The sequence below is a fragment of the Hylobates moloch genome, unplaced genomic scaffold (assembly GCF_009828535.3).
Source record: "Hylobates moloch isolate HMO894 unplaced genomic scaffold, HMol_V3 SCAFFOLD_12, whole genome shotgun sequence".
Lineage (NCBI taxonomy): Eukaryota > Metazoa > Chordata > Mammalia > Primates > Hylobatidae > Hylobates > Hylobates moloch.
This window is the reverse complement of record NW_026652287.1, coordinates 102,566,423-102,581,230: the sequence shown is the minus strand read 5'-3', so window position 1 is coordinate 102,581,230 and position 14,808 is coordinate 102,566,423. Positions and strand designations below refer to the sequence as shown.

General features: G+C 56.1%; 1 protein-coding gene across 4 annotated transcripts; it reads left to right on the top strand.

Annotated features, from left to right (window-relative positions):
• Nucleotides 1-2,003: 2,003 nt before the first annotated feature.
• SBK2 (SH3 domain binding kinase family member 2) lies at nt 2,004-10,065 on the top strand. 4 transcript variants are annotated; one of them, XM_058425732.1, is made up of 6 exons: nt 2,052-2,098; nt 2,919-3,027; nt 3,327-3,581; nt 7,465-7,667; nt 8,408-8,902; nt 9,815-10,065. In XM_058425732.1, exons 3-6 carry the CDS (start codon nt 3,329-3,331, stop codon nt 9,911-9,913), a joined length of 1,050 nt encoding a protein of 349 aa, XP_058281715.1. In that variant the 5' UTR covers nt 2,052-2,098; nt 2,919-3,027; nt 3,327-3,328; the 3' UTR covers nt 9,914-10,065. The 4 variants fall into 4 exon arrangements, with proteins under 4 accessions (XP_058281716.1, XP_058281715.1, XP_058281714.1 ...); XM_058425731.1 differs by lacking the exon at nt 2,052-2,098 and adding an exon at nt 2,466-2,561; XM_058425733.1 differs by lacking the exon at nt 2,919-3,027 and having other exon boundaries at nt 2,004-2,098.
• Nucleotides 10,066-14,808: the final 4,743 nt, after the last annotated feature.

Genomic DNA, 14,808 nt, shown 5'->3' with positions numbered 1-14,808 from the left:
CACACACACGCACACACACACGTGTGCACACATGCACGCACACATATGCACATACACGTGCATGCACTCACATGCACACACACGCACACATGCACGCACATACTCACGCATGCATGCATGTGCACACAGATGCACTAGCACGCACAAGCACATGCATGCACACACACACGCATGCACACACATGCACGCACAGCTGCTGTCAGACATTGGCACACTGTGTGGCCTCCACCGAGAGCATCTTCCCCCTGTCCCATGGCTCCAGAAAGTGTCCCCCACCCCCAGCCCTCTCTGGCCTCCTGGGGAACTTGTATTAGAACAATCCATGTCTCTTTCTGACTGTCCAGGCTGGACCTGGTCTTCTCCATATTTAGATCCTTCCCAGTTCTGCTCCCACAGAGCACCACGGATTGTGATTGTCCCAGCTCCGTCCGCCTTTTTCAGACCCGTCAATCCTAAGAGCCAGGCCTGGTACCCATTGGTCTCCTTCCTCACCAAGGCCAGCCCGCGCCCCGCAGTCCCACGGCACCTCCCAGACAGGACACAGAGCCTGGCTTGTGCAGATTCACACCTGCAGGACAGGGACGAACTAGATCCAAATCCGAAACCCCAGCACCCAGTGGAGGGTCCGGAACTGGAAACTGTGTTTCCTAAGTAGGAAGATATGCTTCTAGACTGGGAAGTGAGCTCACCACATACAACACGGCATCCTGGGCTCCATCCATCGTGGAAGCACTGCTGAAATAACAGTCTGGTGTTGGCCCAACTGTGAGCCTCGTAGTTTTGACAGACGTCTCATGGTTTGCATCGCGATGCCGACACCGGGGGAGGCTGGGGGAGGGTGCATGGGAACACTCCGCAGGATCTTGGCAACCATTTTATAAACCTAAAATGATTCCAAAATAAAAAGTTTATTTTAAAAAATTAAGTGATTTCACATCAGTCATGGCAGTATAAACCTGAAGGGTGGGCCAGGCACAGTGGCTTACGGCTGTAATCCCAGCACTTTGGGAGGCTGAGGCGGGTGGATCACCTGAGGTCAGGAGTTCGAGGCCAGCCTGACCAACATGGTAAAACCCTGTCTCTACTAAAAATATAAGAATTATCCAGGAGTGGTGGCAGGCACCCGTAGTCCCAGCTACTCCAGAGGCCAAGACATGAGAATCACTTGAACCTGGGAGGTGGAGATTGCAGTGAGCTGAGATCGGGCCACTGCACTCAGCCTGGGCAACAGAGCAAGACCCTGTCTCAAAAAAATAAAAATAGCCCAGGCACAGTGGCTCACGTCTGTAATCCCAGCACTTTGCGAGGCCGAGGTGGGTGGATCACCAGGTCAGGAGATCAAGACCATCCTGGCCAACATGGTAAAACCCTGTCTTTACTAAAAAATACAAAAATTAGCCAGGCGTGGTGGCGAACGCCTGTAATCCCAGCTACTCGGGAGGCTGAGGCGAGAGAATCACTCGAACCAGAGAGTTGGAGGTTGCAGTGAGCCGAGATCACGTCACTGCACTCCAGCCCGGGCGACAGAGTGAGATGCCATCTCAAAAAGCAAAAAAAAAAAAAAAAAGAAATAAAAAACCCTGAATGGTGGGTGCAACCATCCCAGAGAAAAACAGGGGTGTGAAGTCCCACTGTGGCCCAAGGCTTGGGGACTTCCGCGTGGGGCTTAATCTCCCTGTGCTTACAGCAGGGAGGCACTCACTGGCCTGTATTCCTGTTGTGCGCCTTCAAACTATTTTTATTGTGATTCCTCTCTTTGGAATCAGGAGCCCTCAGACCCTCCTCCCTCAGACCCAGGAGTCCAGGTCCTCAAGCCCCTCCTCCCTCAGGCCTAGGAGTCCGGGTCCCGTGTAGCAAATGAAATCATTTCTGGAACCCACCCCTGCCTTGACCCCACCCAGCTGCCCCATCAATGCCCCATTGACAGGTCAGACACAAGTGCTTGGAGAGGGGTGTCCGGGGGATCAGATGCTGGGGTCTTGTTTGGGGAAAGAATGAGACAATGAGATTCCAGAACGATGCAGTGTGGGATGACCTCAGACTTAGGGGGGCGGGAAGCAGGTGGTGGAGCAACTGGGAAGAGAGGGCCTTTGAGGGGGTAGGGGAGCCCTCAGTTCTGCCTGAAAACTTCAAATGGGTGGGGGAAGCTAAGGCCTGGACTCCTGGGTCTGAGGGAGGAGGGGCTGGAGGCCTGGACTCCTGGGTCTGAGGGAGGAGGGGCTGGGGGCCTGGACTCCTGGGTCTGAGGGAGGAGGCGCTGGGGGCCTGGACTCCTGGGTCTGAGGGAGGAGGCGCTGGGGGCCTGGACTCCTGCGTCTGAGGGAGGAGGGCTCAGCTCTTGGGTCAGGGTATTCGCCTAACCACAGCCAGTTCCAGGAGTCATCGCACGATGTCGCTCTGCTCCCAGTGGGGCCAGAAGGGGCGGGCCCAGGGGCGGGGCCTTACGACCCCCAAAGTCGGGGCGGGGTCTTGCTCCTGGGCAGGCCTCTGCTGGCATGGGCCCTAAGTGCCGGGCACTGACCACAGCCGGCGGCCGAAGGGTCAGGCGGGCCTTGGAGGAGGTGAGGTCTGGAGGTCTGAGCCCAGGTTGGGAGGTGGGCAAGGTGCCCTGGCCTGAGGTGGGCAGCACCTGAGGGTGACTGCGCCAGGTGGCCTGAGTCCTCGGTCCCTCAGGGGAGCTCGGGCTGCACCTGGAGGCTGTAGAGCGGTGCAGGGTGAGGGAAACAGAATCGGGGGGTCCCCAGTTGTGTGAATTGTATAAGGTTCCGGGAGAGAGGTGGGCTGGGGGCCTGGACCCCTGGGTCTGGCGGAGGAGAGGCTGGGGGGCTGGGTCTGAGGGAGGTGGCTGGGCTGTGAAAGTGGGACCCCAGGCCTGTCAGGAGCTTGGGGACTGATCCCAAGTGCTCGGTCCCATGCAGGACCCAGGCGTCCCAGGCCCTCTGCACAGCCCGCCCTTCCAGCCCTGAGCCCAAGAGCACCTGTTTGTTCTCAGGAGACAGCGTCTACTCATCCACCCCCAGGGCCCAGGTCTGTTTGCTTTGGAAACAAGATGGGGGAGTCTCAGTTATCTGGTTCATCTTTCAACCTCAGGGTGGCGGGGTGGCGGCTGCCGCGCAGGGATGTGGGGGCAGGGACATCTGTGACCTGGGGCTTGAACTCACACCAGACTTGTCTCCCCACCTCTCACCAAGAGGGAGACTGAGTCACAATGAGAAGCGTGATGAGCCCCCAGCCCCTCCTCCTTCAGACCCAGGAGTCCAGACCTCCAGTCCCCTCCTCCCTTGGGCCTGGGACCTGAGCCTGGGTTCCCCTCTCTGTTCTTGCAGAGATGCCCGGCAAACAGTCTGAGGAAGGGCTGGCGGAGGCAGGGGCTTCAGAGGACAGCGAGGAGGAGGGTCTGGGCGGCCTGACGTTAGAGGAGCTCCAGCAGGGCCAGGAGGCTGCCCGGGCGCTGGAGGACATGATGACGCTGAGTGCTCAGACCCTGGTCCGAGCCGAGGTGGACGAGCTCTACGAGGAAGTGCGTCCCCTGGGCCAGGGTCGCTATGGCCGCGTCCTTCTGGTCACCCATCGTCAGAAAGGTACAACGCTGTGGAGCCGGAGGTGGCAGGGTTCAGCTGGGGGCGGGGCACGGGCCTGGGGTAGCCCAGGCTGGGGAGGCTCGTAGGCCTGAATCAAGTCTTACCTCTGCCCTCCAAAGCTGTGTGTTTTTTGTTTTTTGTTTTTTTGGTTGGTTGGTTGTTTTTGAGACAGAGTCTGGCTCTGTCGCCCAGGCTGGAGTGCAGTAGCGCAATCTCACTGCAACTTCCACCTCCCAGGTTCAAGTGATCCTCCTGCCTCAGCCTCCCATGTAGCTAGGACTATAGGCATGCACTACCACACCCAGCTACATTTGTGTGTGTGTATTTTTCTTTTTTAGTAGAGATGAGGTTTCGCTCTGTTGGCCAGGGTGGTCTCGTACTCCTGGCCTCCAGTGATCCGCTTGCCTCGACCTCCCAAAATGCTGGGATTACAGGCGTGAGCCACTGTGCCCGGCCTTCTTTCTTTTCTTTTCTTTTCTTTTCTCCTTTCCTTTCCTTTCCTTTCCTTTCCTTTCATTTCTTTTCTTTTCTTTTCTTTTCTTCTTTTTTGAGACAGGGTCTTGTTGTCCAGGCTGGAGTGCAGTGGTGCAGTCATAGCTCACTGCAGCTTTGACCTCCTGGGCTCAAGGGTTCCTCCCACCTCAGCCCTGCAAGTAGCTGAGACTACAGTCGCATGCCACCATGCCCGGCTAATTTTTAAATTTTTTTTTAAGATGGGGTCTCACTGTGTTGCCCAGGCTGGTCTCAAACCGGCCTCAAGTGGTCCTCCTGCCTCAGCCTCCCAAAGTGCTGGGATTACAGGCGTGCGCCACCGTGCCCGGCCAACAACAGAGCTCTGTTTCCTCACAGCTCCGGAGGCTGAAAGCCCGAGATCAAGATGTCAGCAGGGTTGGTTCTCCTGAGGCCTCTCTCCCTGGCTTGCATTTGGCCGTCTAATCCCGGTGTCCTCACATGGTCGTCCCTCTGTGTGCATCTGTGTCCTGCTCTGCTCTTCTTATAAGGACACCAGTCACACTGGATGAGGGCCCGCCCACTCTAGTGACCTCATTTTACCTCTTTAAAGACCCCATCTCCAAATACAGCCACATTCAGCAATGCGGGGGGTAGGACTCCCACATACGAGTTTTGGGGAGACACAATTCAGTAATAACACAGAGGGCAATAACACAGCCACACAACAGCACACCTCAGGAAGAGCCACAGACGCAGAGATCCAGCCCTGGGTGCTCGCAGAGCCGGAGGCATGAGCAGTAACGGGCGGGGCCGTTGCCAATGAGGCCCCTCCATGGGCGTTTCACTGAACCTGCACTGGAGGCCTCCAGCACACCTGCCCCTGGGCTGCATGATGCTGGGGCCCTGAGCATGCCACTGTCGTTAAGAAGCTCAGGGCACTGTGGGGAGCATAGATGGGCAGGGATCGCCAACACCGGGTGGCGTGGCCATTGCGGCAGTGATCAGGAGTGCTGTGAACACGCGGAAGAGACCCCACTGCATCTGGCTGCGGAGTGGGCGGGGATGGCCGGTGTTTTCGATAAGGAGGGAACTTTTTTATTTTTTTATTTTTATTTCTATTTTTTTGAGACAGAGTCTCACTCTGTCACCCAGGCTGGAGTACAGTGGCACAATCTCGGCTCACTGCAACCTACACCTCCCGGGTTCAAGCAATCCTCCTGCCTCAGCCTCCCGAATAGCTGGGACTACAGGCATGCACCACCACACCTGGCTGATTTTTGTATTTTTAGTAGAGATGAGATTTCACCGTTTTGGCCAGGCCGGTCTTGAACTCCTGACCTCAAGTGATCCACCTGCCTGGGCCTCCCAAAGTGCTGGGATTATAGGTGTGAGCCACAGCACTTGGCCTTTCTGGCCTTTCTTTTTTTTTTTTTTTTTTCTTTTTTGGAGATGGAGTCTTGCTCTGTCACCCAGGCTGCAGTGAGTGGAGTGGTACAATCTCGGCTCACTGCAACCTCCGCCTCCTGGGTTCAAGTGATTCTCCTGCCTCAGCCTCCTGAGTAGCTGGGATTACAGGCACGTGCAACCACACTGGCTAATTTTTGTATTTTTTAGTAGAGGTGGGGTTTCGCCATGTTCGCCAGGCTGATCTTGAACTCCTGACCTCAAAGTGATCCGCCCACCTTGGCTTCCCAAAGTGCTGGGATTATAGGCATGAGCCACTGTGCTGGGCCGATAAGGAGGGAATTTATCCCAGTCACACACGGCCTTGTGATGGGGAAGGTTGCACCCTGGCAGCTGATGGCTCAGAAATCAAAGAAACCAAGCTGGGCATGGTGGCTCACACCTGTAATCCCAGCACTTTGGGAGGCCGAGGCAGGAGGATTGCTTAGAGCCTAGGAGTTTGAGACCAGCCTAGGCAACATAGTGAGACCGTCTCTACAGTTTTTTTAAAAAAAACTTAGCCAGTTAGCAGGAATTTCTGGTGTCAGGGGAAAAAAAAAAATTAGCTTGGTGTGCAGTTAGCCCCGTGGTGGCGCATGACTGTAGTCCCAGCTACTTGGGGAGCTTGGGCAGGAGAATCGCTTGAGCCTGGGAGGCGGAGGTTGCAGGAGCCACGATTGTGCTGCCGCACTCCAGCCTGGACGACAGAGAAAGACCCTGTCTTAAAAAAAAAAAAAAAAAAAGGCGTGTGTAGTGGGTCACACCTGTAATCCCAATGCTTCAGGAGGCTGAGGTGGGTCATCACCTGAGGCCAGGAGTTCGAGACTAGCCTGACCAACATGGTGAAACCCCATCTCTACTAAAAACACAAAAATTAACTGGGTATGGTGGCAGGTGCCCGTAATCCCAGCTACTCGGGAGGCTGAGGCAGGAGAATCGCTTGAACCCGGGAGGCAGAGGTTGCAGTGAGCCGAGATCACGCCACTGCACTCCAGTCTGGACAACAAGCGTGAAACTGCATCTCAAAAAAAAAAAAAAAAAAAAGGGAAGACATCAGAAGTTCCTGTCTTCAGGGAGTTTAGCTTCTAGGAAGTCGTTTCCACACGTGACAAAATCCACAATTCCTAATTGGCTTTCTTCCTCAGTGTAGGTTACCTTTTCCCCAGGTGTCTCAAAAATACCCTTTTGCCTCAAACACGGGTTTGCTGTCATGAGAAGTCAAATGAGGTCATTGGAGAAATTTCATGGTATCCCTCCATCTCCACGGTTATCGGCTTGTAAGAAAGCAGGGTAGAAATTCACCACGTACTGTTATTGTTTAATTTTTTAGAGATACCACCATGCCCGGCAAATTATTTCTTTTAATTTTTTTTCACTCTGTCGCCCAGGCTGGAGTGCAGTGGCACAATCTCGGCTCACTGCAACCTCTGCCTCCCGGGTTCAAGCAATTCTCCAGCCGGCCGAGTAGCTGGGATTACAGGCATGCGCCACCACAACTGACTAGTTTTCTGTGTTTTTAGTAGAGAAGGGGTTTCACCATGTTGACCAGGCTGGTCTCGAACTCCTAACCTCAAGCAATCCACCCGCCTCAGTCTCCCAAAGTGCTGGGATTACAGGCGTGAGCCACAGTGCCCGGCCTTTTTAAAACTTTTTTTAGAGGTAGGGTCTCACTGTGTTGTCTGGGCTGGTCTCAAACTCCTGGCCCCAACAGATCCTCCCGCCTCGGTCTCTGAAAGCGTTGGGATCGCAGGCCTGAGCCCCCAGCTGGGCCCCAGCGTGCTGTAACTATTGGCACCGGTGGTGATGCTTGGGTGGCTATGCTGTTAGGGTGGGCTCAGGAGGGAGGTGGGAGTTGGAGGAGGTGGAGATGGTCTATGGGAAAGAGTCCAAGCTGAGGGGCCATCGGGGGATCACAGGGGAACAGAGCAGCTGGCCCAGGTGGCCCTTGGCTGCTGCACGCCTCCCACACCTGTTCCTGCTGCCCCAGGCACAGCCCTGGCGCTGAAGCAGCTCCCGAAACCCCGCACGTCCCTCCGCGGCTTCCTGTACGAGTTCTGTGTGGGGCTCTCGCTGGGCGCGCACTCAGCCATCGTGATGGCCTACGGCATTGGCATCGAGTCGGCACACTCCTACAGCTTCCTGACGGAGCCCGTCCTGCACGGGGACCTCATGGCCTTCATCGAGCCCAAGGTGCGTAGGCAGACCCCAAGCTGCCTCCGAGTGCCTCACCGGCCTCCCAGGAATGTCCTGAGCAGCCTGGGCCGCAGGAGCCACAGCCACGGCGTTGGGCCTCCCCGGGCCTCCCCTACGCCCCGGAGGCCCTTCGCGGGGCCCACAGGAGTTGTTAGGCCTCTTTGGAGTTGATAGACATCACAGAACTCACGCGATACACTGTGGAGACTCACCAGGCAGCACCAGGTCACACTGGACCCCAATCAAGTCACAGGCCCTACAGGGTCACCCTAGGCCCCGCGTAACCTACAGGCCCTACAGGGTCACCCCAGGCCCCACTAAACCCACAGGCCTCACAGGTCACACTAGGCCTCACAGGGTCACCCCAGGCCCCACTAAACCCACAGGCCCCGTAGGGTCACATTAGGCCTTATGGGGTCACCCTAGGCCCCACTAAACCCACAGGTCTCGTGGGGTCACACTAGGCCCCACTAAACCCACAGGTCTTGTGGGGTCACACTAGGCCCCAATAAACCCACGGGCCCCACGGGGTCACAGTAGGCCTTATGGGGTCACCTAGGCCTCCTAAACCCACAGGCCTCACAGGTCACACTCGGCCTCACGGGGCCAACTATTCACCGTCTTCCTTACCGGCCTCCTTAGTGTCCGGGGCCTGCTCCCTGGGCGGAGGAGAGGACCCCGGTCTCGGTTGCCTTCCGTGGTCTGGGGGCACTGGGCCCTGACCCCTCTCCCCGCAGGTGGGCCTCCCGCAGCCCGCAGTGCACCGCTGCGCCGCCCAGCTGGCCTCCGCCCTGGAGTACATCCACGCCCGCGGCCTGGTGTACCGGGACCTGAAGCCGGAGAACGTCCTGGTGTGCGACCCGGACTGCCGGCGCTTCAAGCTGACGGACTTCGGCCACACGAGGCCTCGCGGGACCCTGCTGCGCCTGGCCGGGCCGCCCATCCCCTACACGGCCCCCGAGCTCTGCGCGCCCCCGCCCCTCCCCGAGGGCCTCCCCATTCAGCCCGCCCTGGACGCCTGGGCGCTGGGCGTCCTGCTCTTCTGCCTCCTCACGGGCTACTTCCCCTGGGACCAGCCCCTGGCCGAGGCCGACCCCTTCTACGAGGACTTCCTCGCCTGGCAGGCGTCGGGCCAGCCCCAGGACCGCCCTCAGCCCTGGTTCGGCCTGGCCCCCGCGGCCGACGCGCTTCTGTGGGGGCTGCTGGACCCTCACCCCCGAAGGAGGAGCGCTGTGAGCTCCATCAGGGAGCACCTGGGGCGCCCCTGGAGGCAGCGGGAGGGCGAGGCTGAGGAAGTGGGAGCGATGGAAGGGGAGGCTGGGCAGTGAGGAGGCCCCGGGGGATGCAGAAGGGGAAGCCGCCCCACCCGGGGTCTCCAAGGCCAACGGCTTTTGGTTTCTCCTCAGTGTGTTTTCATCCATGGGGCTTGGGATTCCCCTCTGCGTCCTCCTTCTCTCTCCTCTCTGCAGGCTGCATTCCTCCCTTGGTCCATGAGGGCCTCAGACCTCTGCATATCCCTCCATACCTGCCGCCACCTTCCCCAGGGTCTCAGACCTCCGCGTGGCCCTCAGTACCTGCTGCCACCTTCCCCAGGGTCTCAGACCTCCGCGTGGCCCTCAGTACCTGCCGCCACCTTCCCCAGGGTCTCAGACCTCCGCGTGGCCCTCAGTACCTGCCGCCACCTTCCCCAGGGCCTCTGCACTTGCTATTTGCTCGGGACACTTTAGGCTCATCCCCTCGCCCCCTGCATTTTTATTTTTTTTGAGACAGGGTCTCGCTCTGTCTCCCAGACTGGAGTGCAGTGGTGCAATCTCTGCTCACTGCAGTCTCAAAATCCACAGCTCAAACAATCCTCCTGCCTCAGCCTCCTGAGTAGCTGGGACTACAGGCATGCGCCACCGCGCTAGGCTAATTTTTAACTTTTTTTAGAGATGGTTGGGGGTGGGTCTTGCTACGTTGCTCAGGCTAGTCTCAAATTCCTGGCCTCGAGCGAGTCTCCCACCTCGGCCTCCCACAGTGCTGGGATTACAGCTGTGCATCCTAAATGCTTACTGTCTGCCTCCTCATCCCCCCACTCTACTATTGCTCTAGGGTGTGTATCCTCTTCTAACCGTATGGCTTATTTTTTGTGGTTATTTTATGAGCTCCTGGAGTCGGGGGTCTTTGCCACCTCCCGTTTACTGACGGACCCCATGTACTCAGCGGTGGCCTGCAGCAGGGATCAGGAAATGTCTGTTAAATAAATAAGCCTGTCTGGTGTGGTGCAACCTCCCCTCCGTCCCTGTCCTCCCGCCGTCCTCTCTCCTTCTCTCCGGCCGAGTTTCCCTCCCACCTGGCACCGCCCTCTCTGTGGTGTTTTGCCTTCTCTCGCCCCAGCCGCCCTGCAAATAAACTCTATCTGGCACTCAGATCCCAGTGCGCTGCGAGTCTGTCTGCTCGGGAACGAGAAGGGGAGTGTGCATCAGAGGACGTGTGGAGGAGGGAGGGGGCGGTGCAGAGGTCGAGAGACAGAGACACAGACGGAGAAACAGAGAGCAGGGAGAGATGGACACATACACAGAGAAACAGAGAGATGGGGGAGAGAAAAAGAAGGAGAGATGCAGATAGAAACAGACACACAGAAAAAGAAACGGGTGGAGGAAGAGTCAGAGAAACAGACACAGACACAGAGATAGAGAAAGAGAAACAGAGACAGAGACAGAGAGAGAAACAGAGAGATGGAGAGAGACAGAGAGAGAGAGACGCAGACAGAGAGAGACAGAGAGGAAGGGAGAGAGAGAGAGGGAGGGGCGAGGATGAGCTGCCTGAGCTCATGGTGCTGCCTGAGCCTCCCCGCTGTCCTACAGGGGGTCCTGATGGCAGAGCTATGGGCAGGAGGGAGTGAGCCACTTGCTTCTAAGAATCCCTTTCCTTTACCAAACCAAAGTTTGTGTGCTAACAATGGAATGAAAAATATGGTCCTCAAAGCTTCCATCAAGGAACTCTATATGCATGTGTGCATGAGTGTGTGTGTGTGCATGTGTGTGTGCGAGTGTGCGTGTGTGTGCATATGTGTGAGTGTGCACATGTGTGCAAGTGTGAATGTCATGTGAGCATGAGTGTGTGTGCCAGTGAGTGTGCATGTGTGTCAGTGAGTGTGTGTGCATGTGTGCAAGTGTGCATATTGTGCAAGTGTGAATGTGTGTGCGTGTGTGCAATTGAGTGTATGTGTGCATGTGAGTATGCAAATGTGTGCAAGTGTGTCATGTGTGAGCATGAATGTGTGCCAGTGTGAGTGTGCATGTGTCCATGAGTGCAAGTGGGAATGTGTGCACGAGTGTGCAAGTGTGTATGTGCGTCTGTGAGTACAAGTGTGCACATATGTGCAAGTGTGAATGTCCTGTGCCTGAGTGTGTGCAAGTGTGTGCACGCATGTGCATATGTGAGTACAAGTGTGCACATGTGTGCAAGTGTGAATGTCGTGTGAGCATGAGTATTGTGGGCCAGTGTGTGTGCATGTGTCCACGAGTGTGTATGTGTGTGCATGTGTGCAAGTGTGAGTGTGTGTGCATGTGAGCACGAGTGTGCACATGTGTGCAAGTGTAAATTCGTGGGTGAGCATGAGTATGTGTGCCTGTGTGAGTGTGCATGTGTGAGCATAAGTGTGTGAGTGTGCACGTGTGTGCAAGTGTGAGTGTGCATGTGTGAGCGTGCGTGTGTGCACGTGTGTGAGTGCATATGCATGGAAAGGAGGGAGGATGGAGTTGTGTGTGTCTCACTGCGCGTGGATGATAATACAGCTTTGTGCCTGTTGTGTCTCCATGAGCATCCGAGCTTGTGTGTGCTGACGGACTTGTGTGTATGGGGAGTGAATGTGACTCGCTATATGTGGACATCGGATCCGTGTGTGTGCGCGCATATGCCTGTCAATGTGTAGCCAGGGTGGGAAGGTCACGCAGGCGCCGCGGGCGGGCGTCGCCTGGGCCCTCTCTCCTTCGCACCTTCCTCCTCTCTCCCCCGCCCCTGCTTGGCAGCTGCCCTGTTTGCAAACACTGTGTCTTCCTCTCCGCGCCCTCCTTGGCCTCAGGCCCAGAGCAAGGCTACAACTTGGAGCTGGATCGTGTGTCACCCACTCCCTGGCCCCTGCATACCCCGCAGGGCCTCTGCTGTGGCCACCGAGGTGTTGCCTGCAGCGGGGCTGACAGCAGGTGTGCTCCTGTGGAGTGACCCCAAGGAGCCTTCGAATCCAGGTTCAAGCCATAGCGTTGGGGCCTCTGACCTGGACAATCCGGGTGAGCTTCCTGGAGTAGGGATCATTGGAGAGAAGCCGGGAGTCAACAACGCGGGGGGCGGGGGGTGGGGGTGGAATATATCAAGACCTCCTGCCCCATTATCTGTGAATCTGAAATAGCCTGAGCTGCATTATCTGTGAATCTGAAATAGCCTGAGCTGTTAGGCCAAGAATGTGTCCCAAAAAGCTGGAGGTGGCTGGGATGCGGCATGCCGGATGGGAGTGGAGACCGGGCAGGGGGCGGGGGGCACGAGGTGTTGATCGCTGGCGGCAGCTGAGGATTATCTGGAAGGTGATAATGACCAGCCTGTCATGGGCGAAGCACAGGGGAGGACGTAAACTTCCCAGGAAGGGCCTGACCCCGACAGGCAGGCAGGGACGACACTAATTAAGTAATGCTTAGTGCTGGCCGGAGGCTGAACCCCAATCAGGGATCTCGGAGGCCACATCTGCTCCCCGACCTGTCCCCAAGGTGGTGGCAGAGGTCCCTGGGCTCTGCCCATCTCACTCACGGGGCAGCCAGGTTCCCGCGGCGCCCACACACCGGGCCCGGGGAGCAAGGCCCGGAGTCGAACCCAGCTGGGCTCCCGCGCGTGGTCCCTGCTATTAACCTGCAGGGATGTCCTGCCGTGCTCAGCGGGAGGAGGGGCTTGGGGGCACGGGGGTGTGGGTGAGTGTGCCGGTGGGGGTGAGGGTGTGTGGGTGATTGTGAGTGTGTGAGCGTGAGGGAGCAAGCTTGTGAGCATAAGCGAGCTATATGTGTGGGGGTGAACATAAACGTTTCAGATTGAGTACAGGTGTAGATGTGAGTGTGAGGATGAGTGTGAGATTGTGAGACTAGTGTGTGTGAGAGATCAAGACACTGTATGGGAGACCATGCACGTGTGTGAAAGAATATAAAAGCATGGGCGGGCGCGGTGGCTCACGCCTTGAATCCCAGCACTTTGGGAGGCTGAGGTGGGAAGATCACTTGAGGCCAGGAGTTTGAGACTAGCCTGGGCAACTAGTTTATTGAAAGTTTGTATTATCTTTTTTTCTTTTCTTTCTTTCTTGTTTTGGTTTTGTTTTTTGAGACAGAGTTTTGTTTTTGTCACCCCAGCTGGAGTGCAGTGGCGCAATCTCGGCTCACTTCAACCTCCGCCTCCCAGGTTCAAGTGATTCTCCTGCCTCAGACTCCCGAGTAGCTGGGACTACAGTCGCCAGCTACTACGACCGGCTAATTTTTGCATTTTTAGTAGAGACGGGGTTTCTCCATGTTGGCCAGGCTGGTCTCAAACTCCTGACGTCAAGTGATCCTCCTGCCTCAGCCTCCCAAAGTGCTGGGATTACAGGCGTGAGCCACTATGCCCGACCTGACTCCAATTTTGAAAGAAATCTTTACTGTGGAGTAAATACTATCAAATAGCATCACATGCTACAGAGAAATCGTTCATGAAAGAGTCAATTGTCGCAGCAAACGTCATTATTGTCTTATTTTAAGAAATTGCCACAGCCTCCCCAGGCTTCAGTAACCATCACCCTGATCAGTCAGCAGCCACCAACGTCGAAGCGAGATCCTCCACCAGCGAAAAGATCATGACTCGCTGAAGACTCAGGTGGTCATTAGCATGTTTAGCAATAAAGTATTTTTAATTAAAGTAGGTAATTAAATACATTTTTCTTTTTGAGATAGAGTCTCGCCCTGTCACACAGGCTGGAGTGCAATGGCAAGAGCTCGGCTCACTGCAACCTCCGCCTCCCGGGTTCAAGCAATTCTCCTGCCTCAGCCTCCCGAGTATCTGGGATTACAGGTGTGTGCCACCACGCCCAGATTAAATACTTGTTTTTAGACATGATGCTATTGTACACTGAATAGTCTACCATATGGGCTGGGGCAGTGGCTCATGCCTGTAATCCCAGGACCTTGGGAAGCCGAGGCGGGCAGATCACCTGAGGTGGGGAATTTGAGACCAGCCTAGGCAACATGGTGAAACCCCATCTCTACAAAATTACAAAAATTAGCCGGGTGTGGTGGTGTGCATCTGCAGTCCCAGCTACTCAGGAGGCTGAGATGGGAGGATCGCTTGAGCCCAGGAGGTCAAGCCTGCAGTCAGCTGTGATTATACCACTGCACTCCAGGCTGGGCAACAGAGTGAGACCCTGTCTCAAAAACAAAACAAAACAAAACAAAAAGGCCAGGTGTGGTGGCTCACACCTGTAATCCCAGCACTTTGGGAGGTCGAGGTGGGTGGATCATTTGAGGTCAGGAGTTCAAGATCAGCCTGGTCAACATGGTGAAACCCCATCTCTACTAAAAAATACAAAAAATTAGCCGGGCATGGTGGCGGGCACCTGTAGTCCCAGCTACTAGGGAGGCTGAGACAGGAGAATGGCGTGAACCCAGAAGGCGGAGCTTGCAGTGAGCCGAGATCGTGCCACTGCACTCCAGCCTGGGCGACAGAGCGAGACTCCATCGCAAAAAAAAAAAAAAAATCAGCCAGGCATGGTGGCGTACACCTGTAATCCCAGCTACTCGGGAGGCTGAGGCAGGAGAATCGCTTGAACCTGGGAGGGGGAGGTTGTAGTGAGCTGAGATCGCACCACTGCACTGCAGCTTGGTCGACAGAGCGAGACTTTGTCTCAAAAAAAAAAAAAAAAGTTAAGAAAAAAAAAGGCCGAATTTGCTTTGGTGGTTGTGGGCAGAGCATGAGATTCTGTTTGTAAACAGCTTCCACGTGAGGCCAATGCTGCAGACCCGTGGGTCACATTCTGAGGTGCAAGGAATGTGAGAAGACGACTTTAGAGTATGGATCAAGCATCCGGCCCAGCTGTCACTCACGCAAACCGCTTACCTGCTGTGTTCTTCGGGGCCTCCTGTGTCAGCGCTCA

Bases quoted from the DNA above. Each gene is read 5' to 3' on its own strand.
- SBK2 (XM_058425733.1), top strand. From the start codon at position 3,329: ATGCCCGGCAAACAGTCTGAGGAAGGGCTGGCGGAGGCAGGGGCTTCA. The intron at 3,582-7,464 runs GTACAACGCTGT...CTGCTGCCCCAG, and splicing joins GGTCACCCATCGTCAGAAAG to GCACAGCCCTGGCGCTGAAG. The intron at 8,903-9,814 runs GTGAGCTCCATC...TTATTTTATGAG, and splicing joins ACCCCCGAAGGAGGAGCGCT to CTCCTGGAGTCGGGGGTCTT.